Raw genomic sequence first — 20412 nt, forward strand, 5'->3', positions numbered from 1 at the left:
CCGAACTGTTTACTATTTACATCCCCAGACATACATCCAATCCCCCACCATGAGGAAGGCAGAGACCTGAGAACCCAAAACTTTTTTTGGACCATCACGGATGAAACTTGGTCAGATTCCGACCCATAGGAAACCCATAACATAATACAGTTGGATCCATAACTTACATGCCTAGCTCTATTCGGATCTGGATCCAGAACCAAAAGTTTTTGGACCGTCCGGACCTAATTTAAATTTTCTATTGGAGCCTTTGTCGGGCTGCTCCCAACATAGGTAAGAAAAATTTCTGGCCCCCAAAAAGAAATTTTCTGGTCCCCCCTGAGAAAAAAAAGTTGGTTTATGTTTGGGACCCCCAATAAAAGTTTGTGGTCCGTCCCTAGATGGCCGGGTTCTGACCTGAAACCATCAGATATGGGTAACCCACACCCAAATTAGGGTTGGATCCAGAACTTATACGCCCAGCTCTATTCAGATGCAGATCCAGAACCAATAGTAATTTATCAATGGACCCAAGTCAAAACCGGGTTCTAGCTCAGCCTGTTTTACATCTTCTATACTAAAAAACTTAGGGGAGAATGTGATTTTTGTTTGGGAGCCAGTCTTAGGGTTTGGAGAGCAGATCAAGTGATTTGTCATCCTCACTAGGGCAGTAAACGGGTTGGGTTTGGTTCGGACCTAAGTGGAGTCAGACTTGGACCAGATTTTCGGGTATGGTATCAGGTCTGCATTCAAATCTGGATCTGGGTCTAATCGGGTCTACTATAAGAGAAATTTAAAATGGACCCGATAAGAACTACATGAACCAGACCCGAACCATACCCTATAAATTAATATTTCTTATCATTTTTACATTGAAAATTTGTGGGTTAATCGGCACTCGGGTAGAGTCTGGGTCTAGTATAAAATTTCAAAAACTATACCCAGGTGCATGTATTAATTGGACATTCAGGTCTGGACCCGGGTCTTAATTGGGTCTTCTTATTTGTCACCATAAGCCGACCCTATAGGGTTTGGTCTGAGTCAGGTCCGGTTAAACCCAACCCGTTGACACCCCTAATCCTCACCGTCTAGAATATACACAAGGACCAAGAGAGCAATGGACAGTGGAGATGTAAAATCACTCTCTTAAAGTGATTTGAGGGATCACCTGATCTGCTCTCCATCTCCATTCTCGTCTGGGCTACCAAACAGAGCCTTATCGGATCTGGTATCATAGAAGTCCAGGACATAATCATATCCAGAATCAAAAAGCTAATCCGGACTGTGGGTCCCACGGACCACACACCCACTCCGATGCGAACTTTGAAAGTCCGCAACCGCCCCGGTCCTCTGCCTTCTCCGCGGGGCCCACCACTTCTCCCCTGTCCCCTTCTTACCCCTACCAGCCCCTCACCAACCGCGTGTCCTGAGCTTTGGTAATTACGTAATTTCACCAAAACCTAGAGGCGATTCCGTAACCCGAAAGCGACGGGACGAGACAACCGGTGGGACTAGGAACGCCAATCAGCAAAAAAAAACAGAACACTGGGCCCCACCTCCACCCAACCGATCGCCGTCCGTTGTTCGAGATGGACGGACAAGATCTTCCGTCTCGCCAACGGGTACGCATGATCGTTGTGGCGGAATTTCGCCTGCGAATAAAATAGCAAGTTTTTTTTGCCCGGACGTGGGCTTTGACTTTGACCGATCAGGGAAGGGGGAAAAGCAGGGCCCCCCTTGTCTCCTCTCTCGTCTTCTTCGCCCTTCCTCCCAACCACATTGCTGTAAATGGAGAGAAGGGCGAGAGGCGAAGAGAAGAAGGGGGAGGATTGATCATTGAATACGATATATTACGATTGTATTTTTTTTTTTAATTTTGGTGCTTTTTGGGGGGGATTTTGGTGAAAATTTTCGGCAGCCATGCATGTAATGCGACGCCTCAAGAGCATTGCCTCGGGCCGCTCTTCCATTTCGGATCCTGTGAGTCTTGTTCTTCTTCTGCATCTCGTGTTTCCTGCGTTCTGTTTCTCGTGTTTTTTGGGGATCCTGATTTCTAGGGTTTCCCTCTTTTTTTTTGGGTTTGCAATCCCTGTTCATTTTTGCTCCTTGATGTTGTTGATTTTTTTGTTGGAATTTGAGAGAAGGATTGTGGTGAGTGAGGAAAATATATTTTTTTTGTGATTTTTTGTGGATTTTTTATTTGATTCATTGTGAGGAAGTGTTTTCTTTGGTTTGTGTTCTGTTTGGGGATTGTTTAGGGTTTTTTCGCGGAATTGAATTGGTAATTAATCTAGATGCCGTGATTTTTTATTAACTTGTTTTTCTTCTTTTTTTTCCCTTTTTGTTGCTTTCTTTTCTTTTGTTTGATTGCGAGAATGTTGGAGTGAAAAGGATTGATTGGGTGAGTGATATGTGGAATGTGGCATTTGTCTATTTATGGGCGAGAATGTTGTGAAATCTTTTGAATTGAGCTGCTACCATATCTAATATGTGGTTGAGAGAAACTGAATCGGCGATTAGAATGGAGATGATTTTAGATGTTGCAGGGTTGTTTTATGAGACTGATGGAAACTTTTGCGTGATCGAAATGCTTATTTCATGCGAGAGTCAATACTTGAAGCACGATACGTGCTTGGAAGGTGTGAATTTTCTTACCACGGTAGTCTGCATTTTCTGTTAGGACTTGGGAAAGTTGGATAGCGCGTGCTGCGTTGTTTATGATGTGAAGATGCACGTAAAATTCATGTGCTTTGGTCTCCTTTTGTGACAGTTTCATTTTTCTTTATGGTTCAGAGTTACCCAAATATCAATTTGATTGAAATTTTTATTTTTTGGGAACTAGACACGACTTCCCCTGAATCATTGTCTATCTGAATTACAGCATAAATGGTGTTATTTCTATAACTTGAGATTAAAAAAAATATTCCTGATTGTCGAAGGCCATCACTTTAGACACTCGGTTGCGATTAGTTTTGAGTATGAATGCATCTTTTTATTTATGTTGAAACCAGGGTGGGGATTCTGGCTCCAAAAGAGCAAAGTTTGATCAACAAGGAAAGGGCAAAGTTCAGGCAGCACCGGATTCCGTGGAACATGCTGGGATGGGCCTCCAGCAGCCTGTGACTGCTGCGTCTTCAGTGACTGATATGGTTAATGTGGATGCACCAAATACTGGATCTATTGGAAAGAGTGAAAATGTTGGTGTTGAAAACCTTCCCAAGGAAATGCATGACATGAAAATTACTGATGATAAAGTTGATCGTCACGATGATAAAGTAAGCTTTCCCTCATTCACTTTAATAGTTATACAGTTTTATGAGAAGAAGTTCTACAAATGCCAATATATGCTATGGTTGCATTTGTTGCTGAGAGCCTAATGTTCACATTGATGTTGCTTGAATTGTTTGTTTGAAGGTGACACAGGGTCAGGAGGCAACTGTTGTGAATGGAGGTGGCACCGAGGCGGGTAATATCATTAGAATGAGTATAGGTGGTGAAAATGGCCAGCCAAAACAGGTACGCTTCTTGAATTTATAGCGTGTTGTAATGAACATTTGTCTAAATTGTCTTGAAGAACTGTTCCCTTTGGTGGCATATAGCAAGTGGTGCCTTTCATGGGCTCATAATGATTTAATTTGACCAATATTACAAATTTTGTTCTCTAGAAAATCTCAGCAAGGGAAAATCTGGAGATAAAATTAAAAAAAGTTGTTTTTGAAAATTTTGGCGTGTATTATCAATTAAAATATAAACACATATAAATATGAACAAAAATATGAAGATAACATATGGAAGTATTTTTGTCACATGAAAATGCAATATTCTAAAAATGGATATTTGAAACTGTAGTATTTTTATGCTGATTATATCTGCTTTTGTAAAAATCATGATAAAATCACAATATTTTCAAAATATCACCAATACTTGTTGCGTAGATTTTTACCATAATGCTTCATGTTGGCTTATTCTGTAAACAAATGATTTTGGTTACCATCCTCTATTAGGCTGTTCCTTTTCTTGTTCGCTATCATCCAATCTTTGCAAAAACTAATTTAGATCTCTTGTGAACATGGTCTAAACATGAATTCTTGTCTGTTAATTATGAAGCTGTCCAAGTTTGCACTATTCTGCCTACTCTCTTATCTTGTTTCTTCCTTTCGGCTTTTTGTGCTTGTTTCCTTGACTTGCATATTTTTTGCTTCAACGAACTTTCTGAAATTCAAATTGAATTTGATAATGGCCTCTAGATGGTTTAGCATGTGCTGATAACAGTTCTCCTGTTGTTGGGATTTCTTTGCAGACAATATCATACATGGCAGAACGTGTTGTTGGAACTGGTTCCTTTGGTGTTGTCTTCCAGGTATGTGTGGCAAGTAATGATCTTTTATTTAGAATGAAGGTTGTGTTTTACCAGAATTTTCCCCATTCGGATGCACTTTAATGTGTGATATGCAGGCCAAGTGTCTAGAAACTGGTGAAGCTGTTGCTATAAAGAAGGTTCTACAAGATAAGAGATATAAAAACAGGGAGCTCCAAATAATGAGATTGCTTGACCATCCTAATGTGGTGCAGCTGAAGCATTGCTTCTTTTCAACTACTGACAAAGATGAGCTGTACCTTAACCTTGTGCTGGAGTATGTTTCTGAGACAGTTTATCGAGTTTCCAGACACTATGCCAGAATGAACCAACGGATGCCTATCATCTATGTACAGTTGTACACTTATCAGGTAAGTTATGTTGATGCAGCAAACCATTGGCATGTTTATTTCTCTTCAATTGATAGGCTCTGGTATTATCTTTGCCTTTATTGATTAAACTTATGTTGTTTCTTTGTCAGATTTGTAGATCACTAGCTTACATTCATGGTGTTCTTGGTGTATGTCACCGTGACATAAAACCACAGAATTTATTGGTGAGAGTATTATTAATGTTTCCAGTTATCTTCTTTCTTCTAATCTAGCATCATCTCTTCATTTTTTTTAAGTGTTGGTTATAAGTGAAACTTAAATATTTAGGTTGGTTTGTTATCAGACTTTTCTTTGGTATAAACTGTATATGGGGTTGGAATTGGAGTTGGTGCACTAGGAGTGCAAAGCATAATAAGCACTACAAGTATATGAAAATTTGTTGTAAAAAGAAACAAAGACGGTTTATATATAAAATCAGCTGAATGCATCTTTTACACAAAAAAAACAATAATTCTATGGAGGTTCTACATATGAACACTGAGGGAAATGGAAAAAAATTGAAGAAATTGCATTCTTGGTACACATGCATTTAATTTGAAAATTTGTAGACTTAACTAAGATGCATAGTTCAAACAGTCATAAGCAAGGTTGTAAGTAGTGTATTGTTACTTGTATCGGTCGGGCCCAAAGTTAGATATGTATCGAAGCATATTGTAAAAATCATAAATTTTTAATATATTTTTTCAAAAAATAAAATAAAAATAAAAATAGCAAAAATTCTAAGAAAAATCATAACACATGAAACAACGATGAATTGCGCAAAATACAACCATAAAATCACATATGAAGCATTTATGTCTCTATGAGTTGCATAAGACATCATCAAACATCAACTAATATAGATAATATTGCATGCATATCTCACAAAATAATGCAAAATATTAAATATCTTGCAATTAAGAACATACTACAAGACTCGTACTTTCATATTAATTATTATATAAACAAAAACAAAATAACTAAGTTTATGAATACTTAAGTGTTAAATAACCAAGTTTTTTGAAAATATAACCTCAATCATCATCTTCTTATTCTTCTCCTAATATTATGCTAGGGGTTGTATGATTAGAAGTAGGTAACTCATTTTCGTCATACACCCAGGGTTGCACATACACCATTTCTGCCTCACTCATCTTTTTTCTTGTCTTTTTTCTCTCGAAACAGTGGATAATTATTGGCATTGTCATTTCACGGCATCCGACAAATCTCTTGACATGCAGGGGGCAACATTGTGATGTGTCCCAGCTAAATCATGCTTCAATCAAGAGATACCACCCGAAACAATATGATGGCAATAGTTGCACTCAATTTTCAATCTGTTTTCACTCACTACTTGAGTTCTCCATTGGCATGCCGGATCATTTGATGTCATCTTCTTCCAAAAAAGTTCAATGGGAAGCAAAGAATACGGATTTGTTACCTTAGCCCACTCCCTTGAGTGAAAAAGAATGAAAATGCACTATTACATGAAAATTTTACAAAATCTCTCTCCCTTGTGCACGAATCGACCCCCAAAACGCTCTCACACCTCTTAGGGTGCATGGGTTCTCTTCTAAAGGCCTTTACACAAATGAGAGAATCAACCTTAGGGAGTTCTTTAAAACCCAAAATTAAAAAATCGAGTTCCGGTCATTTTAAAGTGCGTCAGACACGTATCATACGATACAGGGTTGTATCGTACGATACAACCAATACGGATATACGGCTGTGTATCCTATCGAGTTAGACCATAGTTGCGACATGTATCGTACTGGATCGTAAAATGTGGTACGATACTCACAACATTGGTTATAAGCTAATCTATTTCATCTTATTTTTTCAAAAAGACAACTTTCGATGTGTGCATGCATGTGTGAATGTTCCATGAATGAGGGCTAATTAAAGAGAGGGATGCCTGCGATTATGCATATCTTGCTGCTTGTACCTAATAATCTTTTATTCCCTTATAGGAAAAGGTGGAGTTTGAACTTTGCACCAAAGATTTCTTGTATAAAATGATGCAACTTTTGCTTCCCCATTGTTATAAGATTTTCCTTCTATATATTTTATCTTTACTAGTGTTTGGTCAAACAAATAATGATAATTCTTTCCTTTAAAATTACCTCTGCTCATGATATAAGCCATGATGCCATCATGTGTATTTAAATGAAAAAAAAAACAGAGAAAAATTCTCCTTCCAAAGATTCATTATAAGGTTCTGCTATGTTTCCATATCCCAAATTTTCTTTGTTGTCCATTTGGGGCAAGCATTAGTGCCTTACTAGTATCAAGTACATAGACCATATCCTACATTGGTTTTGAGTCTTTTGACAACTGCCATTATGGCCGTTTCTTTGTTTTTCAAACCAGTGTCATCATTGTTGGTTAAAAACATAACATGATGTGAGGTGCGATTTCTGGTAGACTGGTAGTCTGTCCATCTTGTTCAGGCATGGTGTTTCATGATTTACTAGAAGATTGTGAACTGTTAATAATATTAAATATTGAAGATGAACACATCATACTTTTATGCTTATTGCCCACCATGAATTTGGAGGTCACTTCCAGAAAGATCTGACTTTCTCTTTGTTATACTTGATATTTTATGATATTGTAATACTTCTCAAGATTCTCAAAATCAATGTATGATATATATATATATATACATATATGAAAAAAAGCCAGATGTTTTTGGGGATTTTGCCATTAAAATTGTATATACTTATATTCATTTGAAAGATAAAATCATGAAATCTTTTACATATTTGGGTACTTATCTTGTTTTTGCTTTACCAAAATGTAGCATCTCCTTGCTAGATTTTTTTTAAATGTTGCAATATTTGTCACTATGAGTGCCACTAGTGACGGTGAATGATCTTCCACTTGTATGTATACTCGAGTTATTATTTGTTCCTTGCGAGTAAATTACTTGTTAAATCAATAGAACTACATGTGAAAGGTGAAAGTAATGATAAAATCTTTCTTGATGGTTACTAGAACATGGCATAGTTTTGCAGGTTAATCCTCACACTCATCAACTGAAGCTTTGTGATTTTGGGAGTGCTAAAGTGCTGGTAAGGTCCCTCTTTGTTCATGTGAAGGCGGAAAGCACCTTAACGTATTTTTATTCTGAATCACCTTGGAATGTTCATATACTAAATGGCCCTTCATTTGTAATTGCAGCTGCCAGGTGAACCAAATATATCGTACATATGCTCACGATATTATAGGGCTCCAGAGCTTATATTTGGAGCTACGGAGTACACAACTGCCATAGATATGTGGTCAGCTGGCTGTGTTTTAGCTGAGCTTCTCCTAGGACAGGTTGGAATACTTGCTTTTTGTATTGATTTCTCCACCATACTGGTATAAACAAAAATTAACTTTGATAGTAGTGAAGCAAGTCCAAGGCAGTGAACAAATGGCTGTTGTTCTATGCGATTACTGATTTGGAAATGTGGAAATTATTTTTGTTAAAGTTTAGTTTTGCAGTGTTGAGACTTATGTAATATAAGTGTCTTATATTGTTCTTATACTACCCCTTATCATAAACATTCTTTTGTACATTACAATATTGTAAAGGGGTAATTTAGTCTTATGATTCTTTATTGTTTCCTTTTCTTTCGTAACATTGAGAGGGTCAACCTATATAAGTAAAGTGGGACTCTCATTTTATTTTTAAATAGAATTAAACTTGTATTCACGAGAACTCCTCTTTTGTGTCTCTCTTGTGAAACCCTAATCTAAGATTGAGATTCAAATATGGTATCAGAGCCTCATTGAAATCAAAAGGGTGCCTTGTTGAAGATTGTGAGAGGAAGAAGTTTTATCTGTGCTGGGACCCACCTTGTTTTGTGTGCTCCACTTCTGATGTCTGTATCGAGATTGTTTTTTTTGGGTCGATTCAGGTTGGATTTTATTAGCTCTTGATTTTTGTGACTGAATTAACCAAAAAATTCAATGATCAGATGAAATCTCGATTTTTGGTGGATATTTCTTGTATTTTCTGAAAAATGTGATGAACAGTACCCTGAATGCAAGAAGTTCGTGATTGTGATGCTGTTGGTTGGTTTTGTTTGCCCAAATCAGTTGTAATCTGGTCGGTTTTTGGTGTGTGATAGATTAGGACTGATTTGAAGGGATGTTTTGGTGTTTGGATGCAGTTTTGATGATAAGTTTTGGGTTATTTTCTGAAAAACATGGTGAACAATACCCTGTATGCAAGAAGTTTGTGATTGTGATGCTGTTGGTGGGTTTTGTTTGCCCAAATAAGTTGTAATCTGGTTGATTTTGGGTGTGTGATAGATTAGGAATTTAGGACTGATTAGAAGGGTTGTTTTGGTGTTTGGATGCAGTTTTGACGATAGATTTGGGTTCCTAGTTCAGGCAGTAACCCATTTTCTGTGTTTTTTTTTGTTTTTTGTCCAGCATACTGTGTTGGGTTGCTGGTGCTTTGATATATCTTGGTTGCTGTTGGGTTTATAGTGTTGAAAGCCTTGATATTACCGGGCTTGCTGGCTGTTGGTTATATACTGCGTTTTGTGGCTGGTGGATTCGTGTTAAACTGCATAATTACCCCTTCTTGTTACAACATATTTGGTATTGCTTGTTGTATTGGTATTCGTGTGTGCAGCTTATCTTGTGGTTTGAGGATTGTGTGAGGTATGGAGAAAGAAGGTATACAGATTGTTCCCGTGAAACTTGACTTATTGGGCAGACTTTATGACTTGTAATTGTGGAAAAAGGGATTGGAGGATACTTGGATGGCTCGAAGGTGAAACCCAAAACCGATTTTGACAAAGCAATAGAGGAATGAGTTATAAATAATTCAAGGGTCAAGGCATGGATTCTGGGTTCAGTTGAGTAAAGAATAATTATGAATCTCTCTAAGTTTCAGAAGGCCAAACAAGCTTGGGTGTACCTCAGACAAGTCTACAAGCAAGAGAATTGGGCAAGGCATTATCAGCTCACTCAAGAATTAAGGAGTATGCGCTAAGAAAATAAGTCAATTGAAGAATTTTATTCAGATATGCAAAGAATTTGGGATGCCCTTGCACTTATGGAGGGCCAAACAAAATGTAAAAAATATGTGAAGTGTAAGACGTGTGCTTCATGTCAAACTTATATGAGACTTTTTGACCAACATAGGAAAACTGATGGGGTTATTGAGTTTCTTATGGCGCTCAAACTAGAGTTTGATGGAATAGGGAGTGACATTTTATATCATTTTCACTTACCCTTTATCACCAAGGTCATAACAGAATTGATTGCAGGTCTCTTGGAACCTATTCATTTGGTGACAATGTCATGGCAGTTTCTTGACAATTGGGTGGTAGATTTGGTAACAAAGGTGGTGGAAGAGTTGGGAGAATAGGTGATTTGAATTTTGGAGGGAGAGGTGAACTGAGCTCTATTCAATGTCACTACTGTAAGAATTTTGCTCATATGAAAAATTATTGTCCAATTCTCAAGAAAAAGAAAGGTGGAGTCTATGCAATAACTTCTTATGGTGAGGGCATAAAGCCCAAGTATGATCCTTCTAACATTGGCACTCAATCTGTTGGTCTTTCAGCTGCAAGATCTTTAGAATCATTAGGTGGTGGTCAACTTTAGTTGTTGGAAAAAGTACAACAAAAGATTCAACAATTGTAACTTTTTGCCCAATCAGCCGTAGCCCCTTCCTCTGTTACTCCTGACTCTTCCTCTGGTATTGTTTCTCAGGTATCTTAGGTTGTTTCTTTAGTTGATTAATAGACTAGGGGCTTCATGTCATATGGCATCCCATGAGCCTATTCTAACCAACTTTCAGCCTTACAGTGGTGTTTTTCACACTGCAGATAGTTCTTCTATGTTTGTCTCAAAAGTAGGTTTCATTACTTTTGATTCTTATGTCGATTGTAATATTAATCATTCTCAAGTTTACCATGTTTCATTCCTTGCTAGAATCTTATTTTTATTGGTCAAATTACCAAGGTTAATTGTAATATTACCTTCTCCTTTTGGTTGTGTGGTGCATGATCAGTTGTCAGGAAAGAAGATTGGAATTGACCATAGAAGAAGAGACTTATACTACCTGGACTGGATTGATATAAGTGAGCAAAAAAAGCTTGGGATAAGAATGAGAGCTTCTGTCATAGATGAGTCTGTTTTGTGGCACTAGAGACTGGGTCATATTTCCAGCTCTAGGTTGCAAAAGTTGGTGCCTTCAAGAAGTTTTTGTGAGCCTAAATTAGTTGTATTAATGACTGGGAGAGTTGTAGGTTGGCAAAGGGTCATGCATTGTCATTTGAGTCTAGTGATAGGAAATCAGAAAGTCCTTTTGATCTAATGCATTCTGATTTATGGGTTCTTCGCCTGTTTTGTCAAAAGGAGGATCATCATATTTTGTTACCTTCATAGATGATTGTACAAGATTTACCTGGTTATATTTTATGAAAAGTAAAAGTGATTTTTTTGAAATCTTTAAGAACTTTTTTGTTATGATTGAGACTCAATTTGCTACTATGATTGAGAGTCAATTTATGTTACCTGATAGATATAGAGATAAGTTGTCTTCTAAAACTGTTAAGTGTTGCTTTCTTGGTTTTGCTAATGGTCAAAAGGGATACAAGTGTTATGATCTTGTTAGAAAAGAGGGTGTGGGTATCCCAACATGTCTTTCATGAGGATATGTTATATTTCAACCGGCATAAAGAAAAGACAAGAAAATAGACTGACTTGTCTTTCTTGGTTCCTTTTGGTGAAAAGGAAGATGTGAATGAAAGAGTGGAGATTCAAGGAGAGCATATTGAAACTAGAGAGAGTTGGTTTGAACAAACCTACTCAAGAAGATATAAAAATGTGGTTGAAATCCCTTTTCTAGATCAAGTGGAGGAACAACCAGAGAGAAGTGAATAGGCCAATTTTGATCATATTCCTTTGTTAGTTGAATCCGACCACTAAAACTTAGAGTCTTTATCTTCCTTCTCTAATCCTCGTCAGGTACGTAGAAGCTCTACAACTTCGATTCTTCTTTCTCGTTTTGTATTCTATGAGTCTTTCTCCTCTCAACATTGTGCATTTTTAGCATTAATCCATTCTTATGTTGAGTCTGAGTCTTATGTAGAGGCAGTAGGAAAATAGGAGTGACAAAGAGTTATGGCTGAAAAAAAATGAGTGCATTTGAGAGAATGCATGCGTGGGAATTGGTAAAACCTCCGCCAAGGAAGAATATTGTTGGGAGTAAGTGGGTTTGTAAGATAAAGACCAAGTTAGATGGGTCAGTTGAGAGATATAAGGCAAGATTAGTAGTTAAGGGCTATAGTCAACGGTCTCTATTTGATTTTATTAAAACCTTTGCTCCTATAGCTCATATGACAACTATTCGCACATTGCTTGTTGTGGCTACAATAGTGAAAATTGTGGCAGTTAGACTTCAAGAATACCTTCTTGAATGGAGACCTGGAAGAAGAAGTCCATATGAAACTGCCACAGGGATATTCAGATTCAGAAGGTAGGGTTTATAGATTTTCCAGAGCGTTATATGGACTCAAACAAGCACCACGAGCTTGGTTTGCGAAGTTTAGGTTAACAGTGAAATCCAGTGTTATCAAAAATGTGCCTTGAGGCCCAAAAGGTGCGCCCCGCCTTGAGGCGCAGCCCTCTGTGCCTCAAGGCGCAAAAAAAAAATATTTACAACAAGATTTCAGAGGCATAATCAACAAAGTTTTTGTAGGTTAATCTCATATATTTTCCAGTTATTTCAGTTATGTAATATGTTTATTAGTATATTACTATATTTTAACTTTTGTTGCTTAATCTCGTATATTTTTCAGTTATTTCAGTTATGTAATTAGTTTCTTAATATATTTTAACTTTTGTTGGTTAATCTCATATATTTTAGTTATGTAACCAGTTTTTTAGTTAATTTTATATGTTAATCTCATATTTTTTAGAATAATCTCATATATTTTAACTTTTGTAGGTTAATCTCATATATTTTTCAGTTATTTCAGTTATGTAATCGGGTTTTTAGTATATTTTAACTTTTGTTGGTTAATCTCGTATATTTTCCAGTTATGTAATCAGTTTTTAGTTACTTTTATATGTTAATCTCACATTTTTTAGAATAATCTCATATATTTTAACTTTTGTAGGTTAATCTTATATATTTTCCAGTTATTTCAGTTATGTAATCAGTTTCTTAGTATATTTTAACTTTTTTTGGTTAATCTCATATATTTTCCAGTTATGTAATCAGTTTTTTAGTTACTTTTATATGTTAATCTCATATTTTTTAGAATAATCTCAGATATTTTAACTTTTGTTGGTTAATCTCATATATTTTCCAGTTATGTAATCGGTTTCTTAGTATATTTTATTTTTTGTTGGTTAATCTCATATATTTTCCAGTTATGTAATCATTTGTTTAGTTACTTTTATATGTTAATTTCATATTTTTAGAATAATCTCATATATTTTCCAGTTATTTCAGTTATGTAATCAGTTTCTTAGTAAATTTTAACTTTTTTTTGTTAATCTCATATATTTTCCAGTTATATAATCAGTTTTTAGTTACTTTTATATGTTAATCTCATATTTTTTAGTACTTATTTGAGATTTTCTATTTCTTATTGGTTGTTATTTCATCAATAAAGCATTTCTTTATTTATTTGTATTTTTTGATATTTTTTTATATTTTTTTAAAGTTTTCAAAAAAAAAATTTGAGGCTTACGCTTTACGCCTCGCCTCGGTTTTTGGTGGAGCGCCTCGCTACGCCTCAATGCTTTTCACAACACTGGTGAAATCATTTAGTTTTGAGCATAGTCATCATGACCCTATCTTGTTTGTGTCTTTTTCTATGCTCGAAAAATGTATATTACTTCTTTGTGTAGATTATAGGATACTCACAAGAGATGATATGGAAAGAGTTACGGAGACCAAGAAGAAGTTGGCCAGCATGTTTGAGATGAAAGACTTAGGGTGTTTAAAATATTTTTTTGGGTTGGAAATAGCATACTCACCAAGGGGATTGTACTTGTCTCAACATAAGTATGCTACAGATGCAGATGACTAAAAAAGAGTCAATTATCCCATGAAAGCAAATTTAAAGATGAGAGTTAGAGATGATGTTGAGTTAGAAGATCATGTAGTATTCAAACAATTAGTTGGAAGTCTCATATACTTGACCATATCCATGCCGGATATCACTGATACAGTTCATATAGTCAGTCAATTTATGAGTGCTCTCAAGACAGTTCACTTAGCCATTGTCCTTAGGATTATTAGGTATGTAAGAGACACAATGTACCGTGGTATGTTCTTCTCATCTTCATCCAACATAGTGTTAAGAGCTTTTTGTGATGCTGATTTTGGAGGCTCTACTTGGGATAGGCTCTCCACTATTGGTTTCTGTATTTTTCTTGGAAGCTCCCTGATTTCATGGAAAAGCAAGAAACAACATAGGGTTGGCTAAGTCAAATTTCATGAGCGAACCAAACACATTGAAATAGATTGTCATTATACAAGGAGGGCTTATGAAGATAAAATTATTGCTTTGGAGCATGTGAGCTCAAAGAATCAGATTGCAGATGTGTTTACGAAGAGTCTTTCTCGTTTGCATTTCAATTTTTTCCTTTCCAAACTCGAAATGATTCTGATATATCATCCTAAGTTTGAAGGGGAGTGTTGAGACTATGGAATATAAGTGTCTTACTGTTCTTGTACTACCTCTTGTCATAAACATTCTTTTGCACATTACAATATTGTAAAGGGATAGTGTAGTCTTGTGGTTCTTTATTGTTTTTAATCCTTTGTAACATTGAATGGGTCGACCTATATAAGTAAAGTGGGACTCATTTTATTTTTAAATAAAATCAAACTTGTATTCATGAGAACTTCTCCTCTCTTGTGCCTCTCTTATGAAACCCTAACCTAAGATTGAGATTCAAATATGATTGTCTTAGAAAGTTATTACTGCATAGGCTTAAGTTTTTTTTACCCTTTGCAAGCTGGAGTTTGGCCTTACTAGTTGTACGGTTTCAATTATGGTCTGTAAACATGAATGGAGAGAGAGAGAGAGAGGTTGTTTCTTGATCCAATTCTGACCCAACTAAGAAGAATATAGATGGATACAAATAAAAAATTTGATTCCATTTTAGAAATGGATCAGATTCGAAACTTGCAGTTTCAGGTTGATTCATATCCAGATCAGAACTGGATAGATAAATAATCATAATCAATCCGACCCGTTAACCCACCTACATTTTAAAGTGAAGGAGAAAAAGGGGCAACGTAAGCTATATATGGATAGCCTTTAATACAATACGCCCTACTTAGGTTTAATATTACAAGCAGTGCCACCACCTAAATGTTTTACAAGGGCAGTGACTTTTAATGCAGTTATTACAAAATTGCCACCGCTCAAACATTTATAATGGTTGCGAGTTGCGACTTTTACCAGCAATTTGGATGGTGGATCCATGTCTAAAGAATAGGATCCCATCTCAGAACTGAGACTGTGTGTTCCAAGTCAAACCCAGGTTTGGAACTAGACCCAATTCTTTAGGGTCAGACCTGATACCAGTTTTACCTAGGTCCTATCCCTTTGCAAATCCTCTGTGTGTGTGTGTTAGAGAGAGAGAGATTGGTCTAGTATTTAAAACATTTATGCTATGTTTGTTGTGCAGTAATGGGACATATCTTTTTATTTAATTTGGCTCTGATGAATCAACTTACAAAAATAGTCTTTCATATGCTAGATGTCCAGGTCTTCTTTTTCTATAATGAAGGTACTCATGGGTTATAGTTTATAAATGATGAAGGGATGGATTTTAGGACTTCTAAAAGGCATGGCATCGTTCCGAGGTGTGCATCAATGATCATAAGATCCCTTTATGTATGGTTGTCTTAAGGATCATGCTTGGTCTTTTTGACCTTCATGAATATCTGGTCCTCTTTTGTCTCTCCTGCTCAGCATCTCAACGTTTTGGTCTTGGATGTTTGCCCTTTTCTGAAATGGACATATTCCTGCATAGAACCCTTTTTATCTTGAGACAAGTAGGTGTGAAATATGTTGCACTGCTTATATCTCTTTTCTTTTGTGTCATGGTAATGCTACAGTGTAGGTCTGGAATTCCGCTTACATGGTTTTTTTTATCAATTTCCTTATTTAAAACAAGTTATTCAGTTGAGACCTTGTCCATCACTTCTTCCACTTGCTATTACTAAATGGACTGTCACCGAACATAAGTTTGGAGTCCTTTGCTGAATCAATATGATTGTTTCTTTGTGCAGCCCCTGTTTCCAGGTGAAAGTGGTGTTGATCAGCTGGTGCAAATTATTAAGGTTTGAATTCTGTTGGCTGGCACTTAGTGTCACACTTAAGCATGTAGTTGGTGTTGTATTGAATCCTTAATGTGGTCGTTGATGCCTTTTTTAGATTTTGGGGACTCCAACTAGGGAAGAGATTAGATGCATGAATCCAAATTACACAGACTTCAAGTTTCCTCAGCTTAAAGCTAATCCGTGGTACAAGGTCAGGCAGAAACTACTATTGATGATCTGTTTATTTTATTTTCTTACTATCCATGTCATGTTGTGATTCTTGTCCAGTCAGCTTATCTTTGAAAGATACATGTGTAGGTTTTTCATAAAAGAACGCCCCCTGAAGCAATTGATCTTGTCTCAAGGCTGCTCCAGTATTCCCCAAATATGCGTTGCACTGCTGTAAGGATTTCCATGCTCCCCTCTTTGTGATGCCTAAATTTTTTCTTCAATAGTGTTTTCATATAACATGTGCATGATGCTTCTCTTTGGACACATTCTACATTTAACTTTTATAGCAATGATGTTTCCATGGAGAAGGCCTTGGTTTTCCAATTCTTCAAGGTGAAAAAAAAGTGCATTGTCTACTAGTTCTTGTGGTAGTTACATCTATTCTAGTAATGGAACTTATCCTCATTCAAATCCCTCTGGATCGAGTTGTGTTTCTGTTCTGCTCAACCTGTTACTATTATGTTGAGTTACGGTAACATCAATGGTTGCATGAGTTTTCATTGAGCTATCATTTTTTACATGATTTCTTGGTTGTTTATGTGTTCATTTCCACCAGTTGGTGCAATTGAAGACTAATCTGAGAGTATGACCCTTTAGTGGCTGAAGTATGCAGTCTGTCTTGGTATGTTCTATCAAGACTGCCAGATTTAGGGTGCTACTTAAAAGGGGAGGTGTTTCCAAAATATATGTCTGCATCTAGGCTTCTTTATGTATAAAAGAAAGGAATAAATAGAAGCAAACAGTATGAACAAAATTATTGGTTTGGCTGGTCTTGTTTTGATGCTCAAAACTTGTATATATGTTGTGAGATAAATCATAGTTTCTAAAGGAGAGATTAAATGCTTAATAAACTATGTAGTTCCATAGATTAGATAAATCAATGGGTATCACTTGTTTAGGGTATCATACATGTTTCTGAATAATAGGACTGTTTACAATTTTGTGTAGGTTTTTTAACTGTCCTATTTAAGCTCACTGGCTCAGTGACTTCGAGTAGTAAACCATTAATTCAACAAGGTGACTGATTAATTGCTTTTGTATATGCTAATGGAATTCCTGCTCATAGGTCTCCCATAAGTTGTATATGTTTTTTGTTATTATTAGTTGCAAGAATTTACTTATTAAAATAGAATAATGATGGTTTTTAATCTTTATAGAACCATGGTATCTCCAAAAAGATTAACAAAAATATAGACAAAAAGGCACAGTTAGTAAATATAAAACACAAAGAAATTGAATAACTTAGATAAATATATCTACATACATACTACATACCTATATACGTCTAGATGTATGTAGAGAGAGAGAGTGTGTGTGTGTATAACTGTATATATATATATATATAGAGAGAGAGAGAGATGATGATGAATCCATGTAGTACTTTGGTTTAGTTTTATTGTAATAATAATAATAATAATCAGTGAAAACAAAAGGTTAACCACCATTTCAGTAGGCATGTGAACCTTTTACAAGTTCTATAAAGAGGGAAAAGTGTGGGGAGGGATGGGGGTTGGGGAGAATTAAGTTAATTATGATAAAAATATAAAGATGAGATCAATCTACTTTTGGGAAAGGATGGATGTGTCTTTTGAAATATTTTACCTAATAGAATTATTGTAACTAAATAAGTAAAAAAGATTTGTTGAAAAGATGTGAAAACCCTTTGGAACAGTGTTATAAATATTGTATTGTATCATGTGATACAACATGATGTATTGCAGTATCACTAGCCCATGTGATACAATATGCCCCCTGAATAAAAAGAACTCAGTGTATTGGGCCGTATGGTACCGTATCCTAAGAAATGGTTATTTTTCACTTTTTTTTTGAAAATTTTTAGGTAATTTATTTTGGATCCTTGTTCACTTTTAGTGAAATTTTTACATAAATAAAGCTTTAGTAGAGTCTTATTCACTTATTTCATAAGCTATGCGCACAAAAAAGTAGAAATTTCTTCTTAATTTATTGTGATTAGTGAAGACAAGGAAGAAGGGAAGTATTATTATGGAAGAGCACACATTATTTAATTTTATTATTGTAATCTATCCATGGCATTGGATAGAAATGATTGGAGGAGAAGGATTCATGTGGAAGACCCAGAATGATTTTCTTTTTTGGTTCATATCGCCGACCCCAATTGTTTTGGGATGAAGGCGTAGTTGTTGTTGTATTGTAATTAGTGAAACTAATCAATGAAAGACATTAGAAAACTTCTTTTTTTAATGATTACTACTTATGAAATGACATTACTTTCTTTTTGTTTACTTTTTAATGTTTAATCTCAGACTCTTTTGATATATAATAGATACATTGTTATAGCATCACAAGTATAGCTTGTATACTTGATAATTGTTACATATTTATTCATTCTCAATTTATTTCATGATTAAGTTTACTTAATATTGTAGTTTGACTACTTAAATGTGTTTTATTTCTCTTTGTGGTCATATTTTGAAATTTTTATAGTTGTAAATTTTATTTTATTTTTGAATTATGTGATTATTATAGTTTGTTTATTCAAAACTTGTTTCTTTTGTTTTGTTATCTAATATGACTCTTTAATAGTAAATCTTTTGTTTTGTTAGTTGTTAGTTTGTTACAATATCGTTTCGCATGCTATAATAGTACATGTGTATGATTAATTGTTCATAATGCTTAATTTGATTTCTTTTTTTGCTATTTCATTCTATGATTTTTCCAATTTTTCTGATTTTTATGTATTTTTTGTGATTTTTAAAATGGAGTTTTTTCATATCTTACAATACGATATGATTCAGTACTATACACCAATATCGCCGGCCTGTCCAATAAGGTTCTGATACGATAGTTACACTTACAATATGGCTTTGGAAGGTTATGCATCTTATTTACTAGTTTGAGCAACCATTTTTTACACAACAATGATTGGTGTCAAAACAAAATTGAAAAGCTGTGAAATATCACTCGTAGTGTCATGTTGTTTTGGAAAAAGTTTAGAACATTTTTTTGCCTTGACTTCCCAAGTCTGCTTTGTGTGTGTGTGTGTGTGTGACCCAATGTTCCTTGCGAAGTCTTGATATCATCGACTTGGATGTTAAGTCAACCTAGCAATTCAGCCACATTCTCCTTGAAGCCATAACATGGAATCTGTATGATATTTCTATTATTCTAATGAATTTGTTATCTGGCAGTTGGAAGCATGCGGGCATCCATTCTTCAATGACTTGCGAGATCCTAATGCACGCTTGCCAAGTGGTTTGCCCCTTCCTCCACTTTTTGACTTCCGTCCTCAAGGTAGAATTTGCTGCCCTTAAACACAATCAATCAAGCACCATTTTAGCTGCCTGATTTTGTTTAATTCAATTTTATGTATTTTTTGCCTTGCAAAACATCAAATAGAGCTAGCAGGTGCTTCTCCTGAGCTGCTGCACCGTCTCATCCCGGAGCATGCAAGGAAATAAATGTCATTTTCCGGCTGTTCAGTGTTCTTGTGATAGTAGAGTAGCACATAATACCTGATAACTTCAGTATAGCAGCAGTATACCTGATAAGGATAACCTCTTTGTCCTGCTATAACAATCGTTGTGTCCATAAGCATCCATTCTGTTTGCTTGTCGAGGGTATATGGCGAGCAAGACAACGGAGAAATGGAGGGGCCGTGCTCTGCTGATTTGATGATGTCAAAGTGAATGTTACCTCTTTGGATGTGATATGTCCTCAAAATGTATGTGCATTTTTTTTCTTGTCTTTGTAATTTATATTGGGAATAGATGGGAGGATTATTTACCACTTGTACAACTCTCATCCTGGGTGTTTAGTATGTAGAATTTCTCAATCTAATGGAAGTTCTTGTATCGATTTGCGTTGCAAAATTTCTATCGACTTGTGGACATTTATTGTGGGGAAAACTTGTGTTCAAGGGCATGTCCAAGGGTTACAAGGAAACAATATTCGATTGCGTTGAAAGAGGAAACTGAAACCTATCAAGTACCATAATGTAAACCTTAGATTCCAGTTTCCTTTTCTCATCTCAGCAAAAGCAATTTACATGATGCATTCTTGAACTGCCAAGCCAAAAAAGCCATAAAATGTGGACAACTCCTTAGTTTCAATCACAAAAACCTGATATTCTAATCCTTCTTATCTTTCATTACTAGGTTTCCTTCTTAACCATCAACTTACAGATTTTC

General features: G+C 35.6%; 1 protein-coding gene across 1 annotated transcript; it reads left to right on the forward strand.

Annotated features, from left to right (window-relative positions):
• Nucleotides 1-1730: 1730 nt before the first annotated feature.
• Nucleotides 1731-20094, forward strand: LOC149842693 (shaggy-related protein kinase epsilon-like). Its single transcript, XM_089999367.1, has 13 exons — nucleotides 1731-1959; nucleotides 2991-3254; nucleotides 3394-3495; nucleotides 4280-4339; nucleotides 4435-4707; nucleotides 4818-4892; nucleotides 7725-7781; nucleotides 7891-8031; nucleotides 15983-16033; nucleotides 16128-16223; nucleotides 16331-16414; nucleotides 19414-19516; nucleotides 19622-20094. The coding sequence occupies exons 1-13, from the start codon at nucleotides 1900-1902 to the stop codon at nucleotides 19681-19683; spliced, it is 1428 nt and encodes a 475-aa protein (XP_089855493.1). The 5' UTR covers nucleotides 1731-1899; the 3' UTR covers nucleotides 19684-20094.
• The last annotated feature ends 318 nt before the right edge of the window (nucleotides 20095-20412 follow it).

This window comes from Nuphar pumila, chromosome 3 (genome assembly GCF_984573655.1).
Source record: "Nuphar pumila chromosome 3, dmNupPumi1.hap1.1, whole genome shotgun sequence".
NCBI lineage: Eukaryota > Viridiplantae > Streptophyta > Magnoliopsida > Nymphaeales > Nymphaeaceae > Nuphar > Nuphar pumila.

Excerpts from the sequence above, each read along its gene's own strand:
- LOC149842693 (XM_089999367.1), top strand. The coding sequence starts at position 1,900 with ATGCATGTAATGCGACGCCTCAAGAGCATTGCCTCGGGCCGCTCTTCC. Across the intron at positions 3,496-4,279 it reads AAAATGGCCAGCCAAAACAG|ACAATATCATACATGGCAGA; the intron begins GTACGCTTCTTG and ends ATTTCTTTGCAG. Across the intron at positions 8,032-15,982 it reads CTGAGCTTCTCCTAGGACAG|CCCCTGTTTCCAGGTGAAAG; the intron begins GTTGGAATACTT and ends TTCTTTGTGCAG.